At 40.6% G+C, this 17,220-nt stretch overlaps 1 protein-coding gene across 1 annotated transcript in view; it reads left to right on the top strand.

The window, feature by feature from the left end:
• Positions 1–2,914: 2,914 nt before the first annotated feature.
• dock10 (dedicator of cytokinesis 10) overlaps positions 2,915–17,220 on the top strand; it is a 320,275-nt gene continuing 305,969 nt past the window's right edge. The window contains exon 1 of the mRNA XM_059651053.1: positions 2,915–3,220. Coding sequence (XP_059507036.1) covers positions 3,113–3,220 — 108 coding nt within the window. The 5' untranslated portion in view covers positions 2,915–3,112. The remainder of the gene's footprint in view (positions 3,221–17,220) is intronic.

The following is a 17,220-nucleotide window of genomic DNA, read 5'->3' as shown; positions in this document are numbered from 1 at the left end:
AAATCTTAACTGCACTGATCTCCAAAATCAAAATTGAACAATCTTTATAAATTGAACCATCTATCACTGTTCTGCAAACATACGAGATATCGGCACATTAGTCAATCTCCTAATTCAGTGATAAGGTAAAAGTTACCAGATGACTCAAATATCACACAAAAAAAGCCTTAAAAGTAGCTTAATCCACAGTCATCCCCAAGGCTTCCCAGAGAGCGGATCAAAGTGAAGGAGTCTGAGCCCTTGCAAGGACTGCACTTAAGAAAGACGGTTGAACTTTTACCTTTATTCCTTTATTCCTTTATTTTTCCACTTACTACTTAGAAGGACTGTAATATTAGCTTTTAACTTTAATTCTTTCACGTTCTACTTATACTAAGCACAACATTAATGCTTGACTTTTAATTATCTGTCTATGTTACGACTTGTACCTAAGTTTTGTCCCTGGGTACCTTTGTACCTAAGATGGTGTTGTCTGTGGCAGCATTGTATACTTTTCATTGTACTCCTGTAGTTCAGCACTATAAAGCTTAAATTAAATCAAAGCAATTTGTAAGCATCAATGTCAATGCTAGGTAGTGGAATAATACAGAATGTATGTAATAATGCACACCATTTGTGCTTTCATTTATGCCAACTTAGCTCTTCTTGACTAATTCCTGAGCTTAGTAAGTAGATATAAAATATTCAATTAAATCATCCACTACATCTTATTCTGAAATGTGATGGCAGGTATTCAGATATGAATGAAGCAAGCTTGTGATTATACACTTTAAGTTATTCTTCCAGTTTTGGAGAAGTGAATCCCCAGCCATGTATAAAAACCAAAAGAACTGTGAATGCTTTAAGTCAAGAACAAATACAGAAGTTGCTGGAAAAGCTCAGCAGGTCTGGCAGGATTTGTGAATTAAAAAATCACAGTTAACATTTCGGATCCGGCGGCCCTCCCTCAGAACCGTATATAGCCATATATAGTGGACTTAAGCCGACAGTCTGAGCCAAGGAATGAGGGAATGTACTTTAGTGAATCACAAGTATCAGCAGTGGCTCATTGGTCCTCCATTCAAATTAGAAGGTTATGATTTTTGGTCGCACCCCAGAATACAGGCCTCTTATGAAGTATTATGTCCAGTTCTGGTTGCACTGTTATAGGAAGGATAATATTAAACTGGAGAGGGTTCAGAAGACATTTACCATGAGTTGAGCATTTAAGTAAAATGGAGATGCTGGATAGGTTGGGATGTTTTTCACCGGAGCATAGCAGGTTGAGCGTGACCTCATAGAGGTTCATAAAATCATGAGGGCGTGGATAAGCTGAGTGGCAGGCATCTTTTCCCTCAGGTGGCGATTTCAAGACGAGGCGGCATATTCTAAGGTGAGAGGAGAAAGATTTAAAAAAGACATGAGGCAATTTCTTAGCACAGAGAGTGAATCGTGTGTGGAATGAACTTCAAGAAGAAGTGATGGATGTGGGAATGGTTACAATGTTTAAAAGAGATTTAGATAAGCACATAACTACGAAATGTTTGGAGGGATATGGGCCAGGTGCAGGCAGGCGGGACAAGTTTAGTTTGGGACTGTGGTTGGTATAGACTGGTTGAACTGAAGGGACTGTTTCCTTGCTGTGTGACTCTATGACAATGGGATAAACTGTATGGCACATGCTGAGAGCTTTCATGTTTTTCTGACAGCATCTTCTATTCAAAGCTTTGAGTGTCCTCTTGGAGCCTAGGCATGGGCAACCACTCTGCCGAACTGTATAGCACATCTTTGGCTATGTTCTATCTGTGCATTTATCCAACCCGACAGAGCCTTTGTTTGTTTGATTGGCAATAGCATGTTCAGCACTTTTTCCTGAAAGGACCAATTCATTTGCGTCCTTTCCTTCCTCGAATGATAAAAGGTCCGGAATGGAAGTTATTGAGCCTTCATGGAAGTCGCCCAAGTTTAACTACCAGACAGGCAGTGCCGGCCTTTTAACTGTGAGTCAGTTCGCTGCCTTTTCACGTCCATTGCGTTCCTCAGCATATGTTGGGTGGCTGCCGTTGCGATAAATGCATTGAGGCTTTGGGCAAGACTGTCACTGGAGCTTCATGGTAACAGAATTTGCTGACAACTTTCAGTGATGCGTTCAGCTAGTCCCCAGAGAATATACACAAGATCCACGAACTTAGAAGTAGACTTTGGACTACTTTAGGCACATTTTAAAGTATGAAAAGAGACCTGTCAGCGCCAGATTTTGAACTCTTCCAGATGCTTCCTTCAGGCCGTATTGAAACAGCTGTTTCGGAGCCATGAGCCAAGGAGTTTGCACTGAGCTGTACTTGGGGAGTTGGGGTCGACTGGTTCGTCCATGCACTGCTTACAGCCAACAGAACGCGTCCAGCACAATATTCTGCGGAGTGTAACACGGTCTGGGCTATTCCTAATTTCTATCTAATCAGATGAACACGCGACGTGTTTAACATTGTTGCATTTTTCCATTTCTTTATTATTTAAAAAAAAACAACCCGCCAACAAGCCCGGGGCTATGTGTGTGTGATTTTTTTAAAAAAAGATTTCCAACTTTTGCAGTTATTCAATCATTTTAACAAGTGATTTTGTCAAAGTTATAAAGCGAACGGTCGCCAGGTGGTGCTAACCATTCAGAAACTGGAAGTGAAAAAGTTGCGAGAAATTGAATTCCACAATTTCCAAATGTGTTCTCACATTTCTCCCTTACTGTAATTGCACCAAGTACGATTTATGACCGGCTTCAGTGATTTAGACTGGATTATGGAGGAGCTAACTGTGAGCGAGCAACTTTCCCCATTGGTATCTTCAAATATTTTCGCACCGTCAGTGGCAAAAGTAACAGGCATGCGCCATGTGCAGTGGGGAGTCACGAATTTCATTTTCTTAGTAACAGTTGGGTGAAGTGATGTTTACTTGAAAAATATGAAACGATTGACGCTGGTAGAAAAGGACCCTGTTGTCACTTGTGGCTAGAGTTCCGTTTCCTGGTTGACTGACGCTGGTGAGAACGAGAGATCAGACAGTCAGAGTGTGTGTGGGAGAGAGAGACACACTTCGCGTGGTTTCAAAGCTGTCAGAACGGCACTGTTCTGAACTGGAAATGGGAGAATCTACTCGCCGCTTCACCAGAGGGCTGTTCAAACCCGGGACAGCTGCAGAAATCCGACAGAGTGCCTCGGTAGCTGTCAAAAGACCATCTCTGCTTGTGGTCAGTGCTTTGTTTTTGTTCTAAGAAATCAAGTTGTTGCTTTGTTGGAGATACATGAATGCGATAACGTGTAGATGATTCGCGGCATCTTTGGAACCTTGTAGTAATATTTTGCTGAAAGGGTTGCGTTTAAAAGCGACGCAACTAAACAGGAGAGAACGCATTTCATTCACATTTCTTTTAAAGGCGGTTTAAGGGTACTTTGTGCCTTCTGTTAATATTACCGTTAAGCCGCAACATACGTGCGTTATTTCCCACGATTTTCAAAATGTTTACTATTTCTCATTGCTATCGCTTAAGTGATTTCCACGGGAAATTCCTCGATTATGACTAAACTACTAATTTGCGATAGCAACTGAATTATAACAAGATACGAAACGGACTTTTTTTTTGCTTTCCCAGTGAGTTTCGCATCATTTCTCGGAAACCATTTGTTGATCAGATTGTCGGGGGTGATTCCAGACCCTGTGAAGTTTATGGGTGAAGAACCTTAATCAACAAGAGAGTTGCTATCTATTTCACTGAAAGCAGTTCACAGGTTCAGCTCTGTTACATGCTCCTACATAACGTCGTCAGCTCGGTTGGCTTTTTAGTCTGTAAACGATCTTAAAACAAAAACAAATGGACGGATTTCCATTGAAACTTGGTACACATATAAGGAATGACCCAAGGAAGGGGGATTATTTTTTGATGAAGATCCTGGATTTTTTTTCAAGGATTTTTTTAAGAAGACAGCTTGCCACCACCTTCTCAAAAGCGGTTAAGAATGGGCAGCAAACGCCGGCCTAGCACACATACCTTGAAAGATTTTTCTAATAAAAGTTAGGGTTAAGGTGAATGTTTAGTCAACATTCATATTAGTCAACATTCTGGGTTGATTGAGTTAGAATGGTGTCGACCATTTCGGAACATTGTATATTGTCACAGCTGCTGGTGGATCAATTTATCACAGTTGTCAAAATGTGAGCAAAGTTTTCAGAACCAGTTACTGAATGTGGATTGACCTGAAGTCTCCTTACTAAATTAATAATATCGATACAAAAGTATTTACAGCTTTGTAGCACATTGACCGGGAAAAGCTTGAAGGAAGAGCTGAAGAATTGTTATAACGTAAATGCACTTTGCCAGAGGGAGGTTCCATATTAATTGGCCGCTTCACCTGTTTTAGATGAGATGGGGGGGGGGGGTGGCCAGAGGTGAATTAAAATATAATAGTTGTGCTTTTTTACACTTTAGACGTAATAGGAATTTATTGGAAAGAGCTTTCTAACCATACCTTGTAAACATAAGGATTTTCCTTGAATAATTGCGGGCAAAATATAAGTTCTAACATGTTGGTAGAGTCAGTCCACTGAAATCATATTGATAATCCTTCAAGCACTAATAATCTTGCCTGCTTTTGGATTGTTAAATAATAGAGGCATAGGAAATCAAAATAGTAAAATAGTCAAGATTCACACTCCTCCCATTTAAAATCAGTGCCAAGCACTTTTTCCTCTGTTTACACAATTGCTGGACGACACTTCAAAGTGGAGATTTGTGATTTGTTCATTGATAGCACCGTGTAATTGCTGCATGATTTTGTTCTCTCAACATCCTCTAAAGTCACATTTGAATTGTGCAATGTATCCTCTTCTTGTTGTCTGTGATTGCAATCTGTTATTATTGCACTTAACATCCAAGTACAGCTGCATTGATGTTTAACCCGAGAACAGTAGAGGAGATCATTGAATAAGAGACTGCTACTGTTAATTACTCAAAAACAATATGCAAAATGTCCTTTTTGGGATAAAACATTTACTTTCTGAAGTCATTGTACAACATTGAAAGGTGCTAGATTTCATCTAGCAGAGTTCAACATACTTCCAAATGAATGTGTTAAAACTCTTAAGTAGCTGCACAGTTTTTCAAAATTTAATAGGGTGATTTGTTTGCTGGGTTTGTCTCATTCCTTGATGAGGTTACATCTATTTCCGGTATAACATTTGATTGCTGCAGGAAACATCAGCCCAAATAGATGAGGTATTTATTTGAAGTATTTATTCTTGTTCCAATAACCTCCTTTTGTCAGAGATATCAAGGATTGCAGTTGCTGGAGTCAGAGCAGACCTGATTTAGGGTGTAAACCCAAAATGTCAATTCTCCTGCTCCTCTGATGCTGTCTGACCTCTGTGAAACTCCATCTCCACACTGTATTGACTCTGACTTCAGTATCTGCAGTTCTTGCTATCTCCAAGTGACTGAAAACCCTAGTGCAAAGCCTCTGCCATAGATGCCCACCTTGAAGAAGTTGTCCTTCTCCCTCCAAAAAGACGTCAATGGATCTTCTCTCCCACTGCAACCCTCTGTTGATCTCCTCTGCCATGAAGCTCTTTGACCACTTTCTGAAACAAACCCAATACAACTGCCATGTCTCCATTCTCAGTACCTACCTATGCAACCGGCTTCTCCTGTATGGACTCCAGACAACTTTTCAGACCATCCCAGTTTGCACCAAATTGTGACAAATGGTACCTATAGTACCTCCAGGGTCTCAGAAATCATTCTCCCTGTGGATCCTCAGCTCCACACTTGCAGCCATGCACCAACATCTTCTCTCACTACAGTCAGTCCTACCTCAGTGCCTCTCGTTCACAGACCCACAAAGGACCTCTTCTGTTTTTCATTCTACATAGGATCCACAACCTCAAGCAATACTTTTTCTCTACCCAATCAGTCATCAAGGATCATAACACCTCAGGTGCTCCAGCTTATGCTGTTGACAATGTCACTTCCACCAACGCAACTGACAACACTGCTTCCACTGTTGACGCTGACTACATCACTTCTGCTTCCACCCATGTAACCATTCCCATATACACACCCACTCCAGAGGTAGTCTCCACCCCCACTCCCACCTCCAGCTGTACATCTAGCCCCAGCCCCAAGCCCTGCCAGGTATTCACCGTCCCCCCCACCCCCAGATCTTCCCCTCACTGAGGACAAGCAGTTAGTTCTCAGCAAAGGGCTCACCTTTCATTTCCCTGTGCCCACACGTCAACAAATTCTGTACACGTCTGGATGTTGAACTCTTTTTCTGCTGCCTCTGCCTCAGCACCTATTTCTTTGACCAGGCATCTAACCTACCCTTCTCCCACCTCCAACAAACCCTATCCTCCTGGACACCACCCCACGGCCTCCTACTCTCCCTTGACCTCTTCATTTCCAACTGCCATCAATCGCCTGAATCTGTCCACTCCTTTCTCACTCACTCCAGCCTCTCCCCAATGAATGAGCAGTCATCTGCTCCAACCCTAACCTCATCATCAAACCCACTGATAAGGGGACTTGGTGGTAGTATGGCGTACATCGCAGAAACCAGGCGCTAACTCTCCGACATCTCCTCCTACCACCTCCTCGATTATAACCCCGCCCCTAATCACCAAACCATCGTCTCCCAGACCTTCAGTGACCTCAGTGGTCCTGATGAAGTGTGTAAATGCAAAACGTCCACTTTCCTGCTCCTCTGATGCTGACTGACCTGCTGTATTCCTCTAGCTCCACACTGTAATGACACCTTCTTTTGTCAGTACCTGCAGCTAAAATCATCTTCACACACCTCTTGAAGGTTATATTTCTGGGCCACTCTAAGCTATCACAGCACCATCAGACATAGTCATCCATACACTGAAGATATGTAGCAAGTGATGTGCATACAACCAATTTTCTATTCTTCTCCATCAATAACTAGTTGCACAATATGTAGATTATGTAATAGCAGGGTTTCTGAAATTCTAGTGCATAATTGAGTGTAGCCATATGTTCGCTTGCAGACTGCTGTTATTGAAATGAATCAGTCTGAGATAATGCAAATTAGTTGATTAAGAAAGCCATTACTCACTTCCCAGATAATTGTCACAATGCCTTTACCTTAAGGTGGTCGTAGTATTTGACTCACCAACAAGTCTAATCCTCTAGAACTATATTGTATCAATATAGGCCAGAAAGATGAACAAACATTGTTGTATATACTTTCATAAGAGAAGATACAAATTACGTGCCAGAGGAAGTAGGTAACCAAGGATCTAATGTGAATAAGAAACTTAAATTTATTAATATTAACAGTAAAGTTTTTGGAGAAACCTAAGGGACTTAAAATTGATAAACCTTCAAGATCTGTTGACTTACAACTTAGCATTTAAAAGAGGTAACTGCAAGACTGGGGACACAGTGATTATGATTCTGCAAAATTGCCTAAACTCTGGAACAGTCCCAGCAAGTTGGATATATCAAATGCAATTTTGCAGTTCAGGAAAGAATGGAAACTGAAATTTGGAACTACAGACTAGTTAACCTGATGTAAGTCATTGAGAAAATGCTCCAATCTATTATCAAGAAAATCTTAACAGTGAATTGGAAAATCATAGTTCGATTAAACGCAGTCAACATTGTTTTTCAGGAAAGGGAAATCATATTGGACAAAATAAAGATTTTTGAGAATACAGCTCGTCGTCAAAGTAAGGAGGACTAAGCACATGTATTATACTTGGATTTCCAAACTAGTTTAATAAAGTGACTCAAAAAAGGTTCATTTTCAAGATAAGGATTCATGGTGTGTGGGATAATTTATTAGCATGCAGTCTACCAAGGAGCATGTCACAACTTGAAAATGCTCTTTTTACCCTTATTTTCTGCTCCCTGTCTTTAACCAAAGCCTGCATCCATTCTGTCAAGAAGAATAAAAAATAAGAACTTCAGTGAAGCATACAAGACTCTTAAGATGCTTAGAAAGGTAGACGCTGTAAGGTTGTTGGCATATGGGCAATAGTTGAGAAAGTGGAGTTGAAGCAAAAGATTAGCCATGATTGTGTTGAATGGTTCATCAGATTCAAGTGATGTTATGGTCTACCCCAATTCATATTTCTTTTGTTCTGATGGAGGGAGAGCAGAACTAATTATATCAGTGAGATCAGTGCAGCTTTGACTCACGATTCTCTGGAGCTGTTCTCCAAGATACTGTACAAGAATTGGATTTTCTAATTGATCCTGAAACTGTGGACAGTTATGGTAGCATTCTCAGAATTCCATGGAGGACAATGATTGCCCTTGGAACTTGTAGTTTACAATGGAAGCTCCAGATATTGCTGAATTTGTCACATGCTCCATGCGCTGCAGTATTGCAAAAGTATTATGTAATCCTGCACACAATTAGCTGATGAACTCCCACCTATGAACTACAATCTACAACATTATTGTCTGTTTTATAGTGGGCGCTTGAGAGAAGTAGATTGAATGCTGGCGTCTTTGTAAAGTATCCAAGATTCCAATGGCCTGGATTTCATGCCTTTGGTATACTTTGAAAACCAGAAGAGGAAGTAATATTGGTATTCATTTGAGAATCCTTCTCTAATTGCTTCCAGAAAGTACATCTTGATAAAAAGCTTTATCGGGTACTTTGTTGTTCCAGGATATAAAGACAAAAGTGTGCTTTGCAAATCTTGCGTTGTGTGCAGATGAAGTGATCATTGCCTCGGTGGTTGAATTCCTGCCTCTAGTCAGAAGGGTTGAATTTGATCCCTACTCAAGGCAGCCCTGGAAAGTGGAGACCTGAACACCTGTGTTCAATTCTGGATTGGCTGGCATTCAGTGAGAGATACAGATGTTCCACTGCCCTTCCCCCCGCCCCCCAGCAATTAGTACAGATAGGGCACTTTATTTTTGACAGTAGCCAAATCGAAGAAGATACTGCTGAAGATGAAAATTGTGAAGGAAATGAAGAGAAACCGCCATTTATTTGTCCAGGATTGGTGGCTGAAGAATCTCACCTGCAAGACTTACAATAGGACCTACTATAGGGTCAATCACAACAAATGAATAGATTTGACTCATTGACAGCAAATAAAGACAAGGTTGATAGGAGAAAAGGAGCAGATGAAAGTGTTCTACTTCCTACATCCTCTAAGTGTATATGCATGAAAGATACCCCTTATTTACGTTTATTTTCTCTTTGCAAAGAATCTCCCTGTGTAAATAGAAAGTGAATGATTGCAATTTGCATTTTGCTTGTTACATCAGTAGGAATCCCACTGTTTATGATAGTGCTGTATATACCGATCTCATGCAGTTATGTTAGATAGGGTGGTTACTTTGACTTGAATATATATAACTTAAGGAATACTGACAGAAAATTAGTGTTTGTACTAAATGGCATCAATGAGCAGCACTGGATTTCATTGAAGACAGTGTGAAAGGGTGAATGAAAAGGAACATGCTTTGTAAATATACGTTCTGCTGCAGTATGATTAAGTAAGGTAGGGATATGTGTTAGTCAGAGATAGTAAGAACTGCTGATGCTGGAGTCAGAGATCTGTGAGCATTTTGGTAAGGTTACTCGGCTTGTGATCCAGAGGCCTGCACCAGTGATCCTCAGAGACATGAAATCAAATCCCATCGTGAGAGCAGGGGTATTTGAATTTGCTTATTTTTAATTGTTTTAATTATCAACTTACCTGGTTCAGTAATATCCCTTATGGAAGGAAATTTATGATCTGATATGTGAGTTCAGAGTCACAGTAATGTTGTTGACTCTTAGTTGCCCTCTGAAAAGTCTGAGTAGCCACACAATTACATTCAATAGATGCTGGGCTTGAGCAGCTCACAACTGATGAACAAATTAAGAAAATGAAAGCAATAAGTTTATAGAAGAATGTGGATATTGGCAGAAAGAGGAGAAAATCTAAAAGGAAGATAGAGAGTTCCATAAATCTGAGGTGCTGGAAAGAATTTTGCAGCTGAAAGATCTTGCTGGCTGCGTACCCAATTTAGTTTTGACCGGGTTGTCTTCTGAAATGCTGTCTGTCTGAGACAGGATGTACAAGAGTTTTGTTAAGCATTCAAATAGGAAAGCCAATGATTTATGTGTTTTTCCACAGAGAGCTGAGCTCATCCAATTAACATCAGCATGAAAAGCCAGCAAACTTAGTGCCTGGAGCTTGTTTTTCTTTCTCTTTTGTTGCTCCATTGCAAGACCTGAGTTTGAAAATCAGTTCTCATGCATAAAAATGGAAATAATTTTTTTTAATGCTGTTAGATGATATTCTTTCCTAATGTTGATGACCTTGCTGCCTTTTTAATACTGAGCATTTTAGCATTACATAGGCAAACTGCGAGGAGGTCTTCTTGCAGAGGCAAATGTTCTCTTCGCTCCTTGCTAATGACTTCCTTGTACTAACCATTAGCCTTTAAAAGAAACTATAAATAAAACAAAATCTATCTTGTTACCAGAATCCAACAGAGCATATTCTTTTCATTTTAACGTTATGCTCCAATATAGCATGCTAGTGTTTGTTCAGGGTTACCAAGACCAGCGTTGTCCACATTCCTGTGTGCAATTCTGAGTGGCATCATCATAAGGAGCTTAGAGGTGCAACTGATCATTTTCAAAACTGACAACTATTTCCCATTCAAAGCTAATGTTATAGTCCCAACTGATGGTACTACAAGTCAAGTCAGATCCCAGAATTAAAACAGGCTTGATGGACTTTTGATTTGTCTCGATAGTTGCCCTAGTGCTTAGGCACTGAAACTGTTCATACGAGGCTGCAGACTCTCTTTCATCACAGAAATTTATTAATTTAAAAATAATCTATAATCCAGAAGACAAAAACTTAAAGCAGACAGCAAAACAGAATCTCAATCTGTTTCCCAAAATTATCGATTACTGAGAATCAAGTTCGGGGTAATTACACTCTTTCCTCAGTTCTTTAAAAGTTTCTGTTTAACTGACTCCTTGTAGTTTGTTTGCTGTGGACTGTGGAGATAATTTGTTGAGTACTTCCCCAAGTTTATTCACATGAACTCCTCAGATATCTGAGAACCTACATTTTCTCAGTTTTAATAATTGGCAAATCCTGAACAAAACTTTCCTGGTTTGGAAGCTATGCAAACTAAACTCCTATACTGAGAAATCTGGTTCCTTGAATTGTCCGAAACTCTTCTTAGGAGAGAATGCTAAACTTGCTTCTGAATTCAACTGTGACGTTTTCTGAACTACGTTTTTAGAAAAAGGTTCAATCCTAGATTCCTCTAAACTGAAAACAAAGCAAATAGCCTTAAATGTTTACTCTACCTTTCCTAAACCCAGCAATGTAAACATATTATTAACACCACAGGAATCTATAGTCACCTAAATTTGGAAAATGATGGCTTGGACCTATGTTCTAGCAGAGCTCTTTGTCCTCGTTTTCTTTTAAAACTCAATCTTTGCAGGAGTAATCAACACTCATCTGCCTCTATTTTGAGATACAAATTCCAAAAATGATAATTCATATAATACTTATGCAATCATTATTTATCTTTCATCACATTAGTGTTGTGCCTTCTTCAGCCACTAACAGTTCCATTTGGTTCAATTGCTTACATGGAGCCTTCAGAAGACACTTCAGAGTCACTCACATTCGTGTCAGCCTTGGGTCATGTGGTGCGAATTGGTGCAAAAATGAGTCATTTCACAAAAAAGTGCCATTCTGGATCGTGAAAATGTACAAGATTCATGTTGGAGATTGATAAAAATATAGGACATGTATACAACACTCATCTTATAAATGCTTAGATCCTGCCTACATGCTGCACCTCTAAACTGATAGGAAGAGGCTTATACCATACTTCCTGTCTGTTGACCTCTATTAGACAGCTTGCAATAATGCCCTTTGGCATAAACCTTTATGACTGTGCTGAAATAACAATGTTGAAAATGAGCACAACCAAGGATAGCAGTAATGAACATTCTTGAACAGTTGAATTTTGACATTGGTACTGCTAATCAACTGCTTATTTCTGCATAGATATTGACCAGGATGATGCTGGGAATGGAGAGTTTGACTTATAAGGAGAGGCTGAATAGGCTGGGACTTATTTCACGAGAGCGTAGGAGATTGAGAGGTGACCTTATAGAGGTTTATAAAATCATGAAAGGAATAGATAAGGTGAATGGCAGGTATCTTTTTCCTAGGGTGATGGATTTCAAGACAAGATGGCATATTTTTAAAGTGAGGAGAGAAAAATTTTAAAAAGACACGAAGGGCAATTTTTTAAAGCAGGGAGTCGTTCATGTGTAGAATGAACTTCCAGAGGACGTGGTGGATGTGGGTATAGTTACAATGTTTAAAAGACATTTAGATATGTACACAAATAAGAAATGTTTTGAGGGATATGGGCCAACTGCAGGCAGATGGGAGTAGTCTAGTTTGGCTTTACAGTCAGCATGGACTGGTTGGATCGAAGCATCTGCTTCTGTGCTGTATGACTTTAAGTCTGAATTCAATTTGTCAAATTCCTTTGGCAGAATTTATAATTATGTTCTCACAATCATTAGACTATGCCTCTGAATTATTTGTCCCGTAACATAACCCTCTTTATGTTCATAACTTAAAGCTGTTATAACTTAGCAGTGGCACAGGGAATTATTGGGTAGCTCAGTTTGACAGTTTACTCAGACATGCTATCTTGCACATTTATTTACAAATTCTGTCGGTTCCTTCTCCTGATTACCAACCGGCACCTTCATTGTGGACTGCTGGTGAGAACAGATTGGGCTTGGCTATAATGTATCCTGTGGTTAAAAAATTTGCTGACTCATGCTACCAAATATCTCGCATTCCTATGATACTACAAGGAAAGCAGTGCTCAAGAAATTATATTTTCACAAAGAATGAAGTAAAGAAATTGGTGTGAAAATGAGTCATTTCACAAAAAAAGTGCCATTCTGGATTGTGAAAATGTACAAGATTCATGTTGGAGATTGACAAAAATATAGGACATGTATACAACACTCGTCTTACAAATGCTTAGATCCTGCCTACATGCTGCACCTCTAAACTGATAGGAAGGGGCTTATACCATACTTCCTGTCTGTTGACCTCTATTAGACAGCTTGCAATAATGCCCTTTGGCATAAACCTTTATGACTGTGTTGAAATAACAATGTTGAAATTTGGATAAAATAAACCATCGTATCAGTAGTGCTGCCTTTATAAACATGACTTCTAATATCTTTGTGCTCATGAATTTTTCAGAATCAAACTGATTCAATCAACTGTAACAAAATTTTGTTGTTTATTCTCTCTGACTCTGAAATAGTTCAAGCTAACTTTTGGATTCAGTAGCATCGAAGCAAAGTATGTACTTTCAGGCGAAAGCTGCAAGCCACTACCTTGGTTATGAGACTTTTAAAATAAAGGTGGTAGATTGGATTGCCAGTCTATTTCTGCACCAAGCTCTTAAAGATGGATATCTGGTTTATGGGTAAATTATAACTTGAGCATTAAATTTCTCAACAACTAATTGCAGGCTCTTTCTTAAAGCAACATAAAATGATAGCACCTCAACTTGTTCCCTTGTGTGAATATCACACATTACAAATTTACTCACAATTTGTGTCTGCAGCAGCATTGTGGTTGGTGAATAATCTTGACAAAGAGCTCCACATGCATGTATTAACCAACATTTCCTCCATTGCTTAATCATAGTCTCATTTGTATGTTGTAAAATAAAGATACAGATTTATTACAACCTTTATCCTTCAGGGACTGTTGCCTGCCTGAGCTTTCCCAAATCTATTTCTTAATTTTGTCTATCATTTACTCGAGAAGAGTTCAATGAATTCAAGGAAAAAATGTTTTTTTAACGTTTTGTTCTCTATTATGTTAATTGTCCAATGAATTTCACTTAGAGTTCCTTGATGTATTACACTGAAACATTTCAATTTAACTCAGTGTCAGTTTGTTCTTTCTGACATTGAACATTCAAACAATCCCCATAATACCAGCTAAACCTAAAATCAAGGCCTCCTGTTAAATAAAGGACAATTTCTTCTTTGGGTTGACTTTGTAATCTGAGCCATAGGGCTGGATTTAGCCTACTCCCACCAGTGGGCAGGGAGCCCATGGAAATCCTGCCAGTGGTCTTCCTGCCGGATACCTACCAATTGTTGGCCTTTCTGAAATTGGATGGGGGATGGGAGAGGCATCAGGCACTCCATCTCCAGAAGTGGTTAATTAAATCATAAGCACCTTGGCATGTCCCTATTAGTAACATTCCTTTGTTGAGGGGATCTATGCTAAGTGTGCAGGCTTGTGTTGGACAGAGGTGGGGGGGAACCTCCTTTTCTGAGCCCCTGGGAACTTGGAGGCCCCTTTCCAAAGGTCAATCTCACGTTTCACCTTCCCCATGATCTCCCTAACCTGGCCTCCAACCTCCACTCCCCCAGCTCCTCACTGAAAACTCACACGGTTAAAATATCTGGACTCCTCAGTGGGGCTTTAATGGTGCACTCTCCTGGCAAGTGCTTATGGACAGAAGAATTGCCGGTCACCTGAGAAATGGGCACACATCTTGCCTTAAAGCAGTTAGTGCTGCTCTCAGCCTTAAAATATTTTGGAGCAGCCATGAGGATCATGGATGATTTCTCCTCTACTTGATGTTTTAACCAGGGTGGGATGCAGCAGCTGTGACGCCCAGTAAAACCCAGATGATGGCAAAGTAAGTGAAACTGAAATATTTCCATCCTCTCAATGTTACATGCTAAAATTCAAGAATTTTTTTTATTGCCTGAAGCAATCAATTTGGTGTTCTCCTGACTTCAAAATGTTTAGAGTAATTATAAATTATTAAATAGACAGGTAGTTGAGTCACATGCTTTGGTAACATGAAAAGCCGGATGAATATTTCTCAAGTGAACATCAGAACAGAGATAGGCACTTGAACATGTTCCATTATTTGATATGGATCTTTGCTGACCTGTACCTTCAGTCCCCCTACCCAAATTAGTTCCATTGCTCTTTTACGGTAATCTGTTGATCTCAGTGCCAACATTTTAAGGAAGCCTATGTTTTCAAACGTTTTGGTAGAGAAAGAGTTCCAGATTTCCACTCACCTTTGTGTGAAGAAGAGCCTTATGTCACCACCTCTGATAGATTTAGTTCTCTTTTCAAGTGTCTGGAATCTATTGCCAAACTGAACACTGAACTGCACCCTTTTCGGATGGTTTAGGAGGCAGGAAGACTGGCAAATTGTGCCTGGAACCTGGCACTTCTATTTTCCTCCTATCATGCCATCTTTCCGATGAAGGGGAAAGTGGCAGATGGCACTGCTACTGGAGTCCGATAAAGCCACTTAAGTTGCCAAGTAAGCATTTCTTCCCATCCCTGTTAGCATCTTACTATTGCTGGGATGGAAAAGGGCCATGGTCACTTTTGGGGAAACCTTTGGGTAAATCCATATGGCTTTCTGGCAAGCTTCATGTTGAGGAGTACCTTGGATTTGGGTTTTTTAATTTCAAAAATGTACTGTATTCATAAAAAAATCATTATATAACTAAGCACTTCAATTCTGTACAGCCTTTACATATGGAGAACAAATAAATGTATTGCTTATTTATACAGTGCTATATTTACATCCATTTGAGGCATAGCGAAGGCCCAATAGCTGAACAGACCATCATTTAAGAGACAGCAAGAACTGTAGATGTTGGAGTCAGAGAAAACACAGTGTGGAGCTGGAGGAGCACAGCAGGCCAGGCAACATCAGAGGAGCAGGAAAGTTGACATTTTGGGTTGGGACTTTTCTGAAGAAGGATCCTGACCCAAAACATCAGCTTTCCTGCTCCTCTGTTGCTGCCTGGCCTGCTGAGATCCTCATTTAACTTTGGCAGGAAAATCTTAGTTGGTGGTCTTTCTCCAGTGCATCTTGGCAGCAGCTATCCCAAGCTTTAGTGCGTCCCTCAGCACATAGCCCTGGAAATGTGCTAGTCTGCAACATTCAGTCAAAGTAAACTCCTTGCTCAAAAATACCAACGTGACTAAAGAACATATTTCGCTAACTTGATGGTCCTCAAAGTGCAGCTGATGTTTGGGTCAGTGTGTGTCCTAGGGAACAGACCATAGAGCACAGAATCCAGCATCATGGAGCTGCTTAGGACAAACCTTGACAAAATCCACTGCATTTCTCTCCAGACTTACTTTGCAAAGGGACAGACCAGAAGGAGATGTGTGACAATCTGCGCCCTCCTCCCACAGCCGCTTTGAGGACAGCCTGAGGTAGCACAGACAGTCCGGGCTTGCGTGAAGGATTTCATAGGTAGTGCCATCCTCACCAAAGCTGAGTGATGTCTTGGTGTTTGTTGGAAAGTTCTAGTGATGAGGCATTGTGCCAAATGAATTTGGTAGTCTTCTCAGGCAACCGACAACAGGATCAATCATCCTTTTCCTGTAGGGCCTCAAGGACAATACATGCTGACTACCTCCTGATGGACAGTGGCTCAGTGGTTAGCACTGCTACCTCACAGTGCCAGGGGCCTGTGTTCAATTCCAGCCTTGGGCAACTATCTGTAGAGAGTTTGCACATTCTCTCCGTGCCTGTATGGGTTTCCTCTGGGTGCTCTGGTTTTCTCCACATTTCAAAGATGTGCAAGTTAGGTGGACTGGCCATGCTAAATTGTCAATAGTGCTCAAGGATCTTTAGGTTAGATTGGTGAGACATGGGAAATGGGCCTGGTGGGATAATCTTTGGATGGGCAGAGTGGACTTGTTGGGCCAAATGGCCTGTTTCCACACCGTAGAACTCTATGATTCTATGACTCGTGGTCAAAGGTGTTTTTCTTTGCAAATTTTTCCACAAAGAACAGGTGAAATGGAATGATCCAACTGCTTGGAGTGTTCTTTGGCAGTGAGGCCAGCCCTATCCCTCGCAACTCTGGGTACAGGTAGAACCTCAGTATGCAGAAACATGGTGTTTGCATACCAAGGGTCTACGCACAGCTTGAAGCAGCCATACACGAAGGTGGCCATCAGGATGAGGGCAGCACTGGGAACCTTCTTCCCTCAATTTGTGCAGGGCTTTGCACATGGTGTCCTTGCGGACATGGTCTACCTTAGACCTCCAGATGAAGTGGAAGATGGCTCATGTGACTGCAATGGCGCAGGTTCTGGGAATGGGCCAGACCTGCTCCATGTATAACAACAGAG

This window comes from Stegostoma tigrinum, chromosome 14 (assembly GCF_030684315.1).
Source record: "Stegostoma tigrinum isolate sSteTig4 chromosome 14, sSteTig4.hap1, whole genome shotgun sequence".
Lineage (NCBI taxonomy): Eukaryota > Metazoa > Chordata > Chondrichthyes > Orectolobiformes > Stegostomatidae > Stegostoma > Stegostoma tigrinum.
This window is presented reverse-complemented; position numbering and strand designations above follow the sequence as displayed.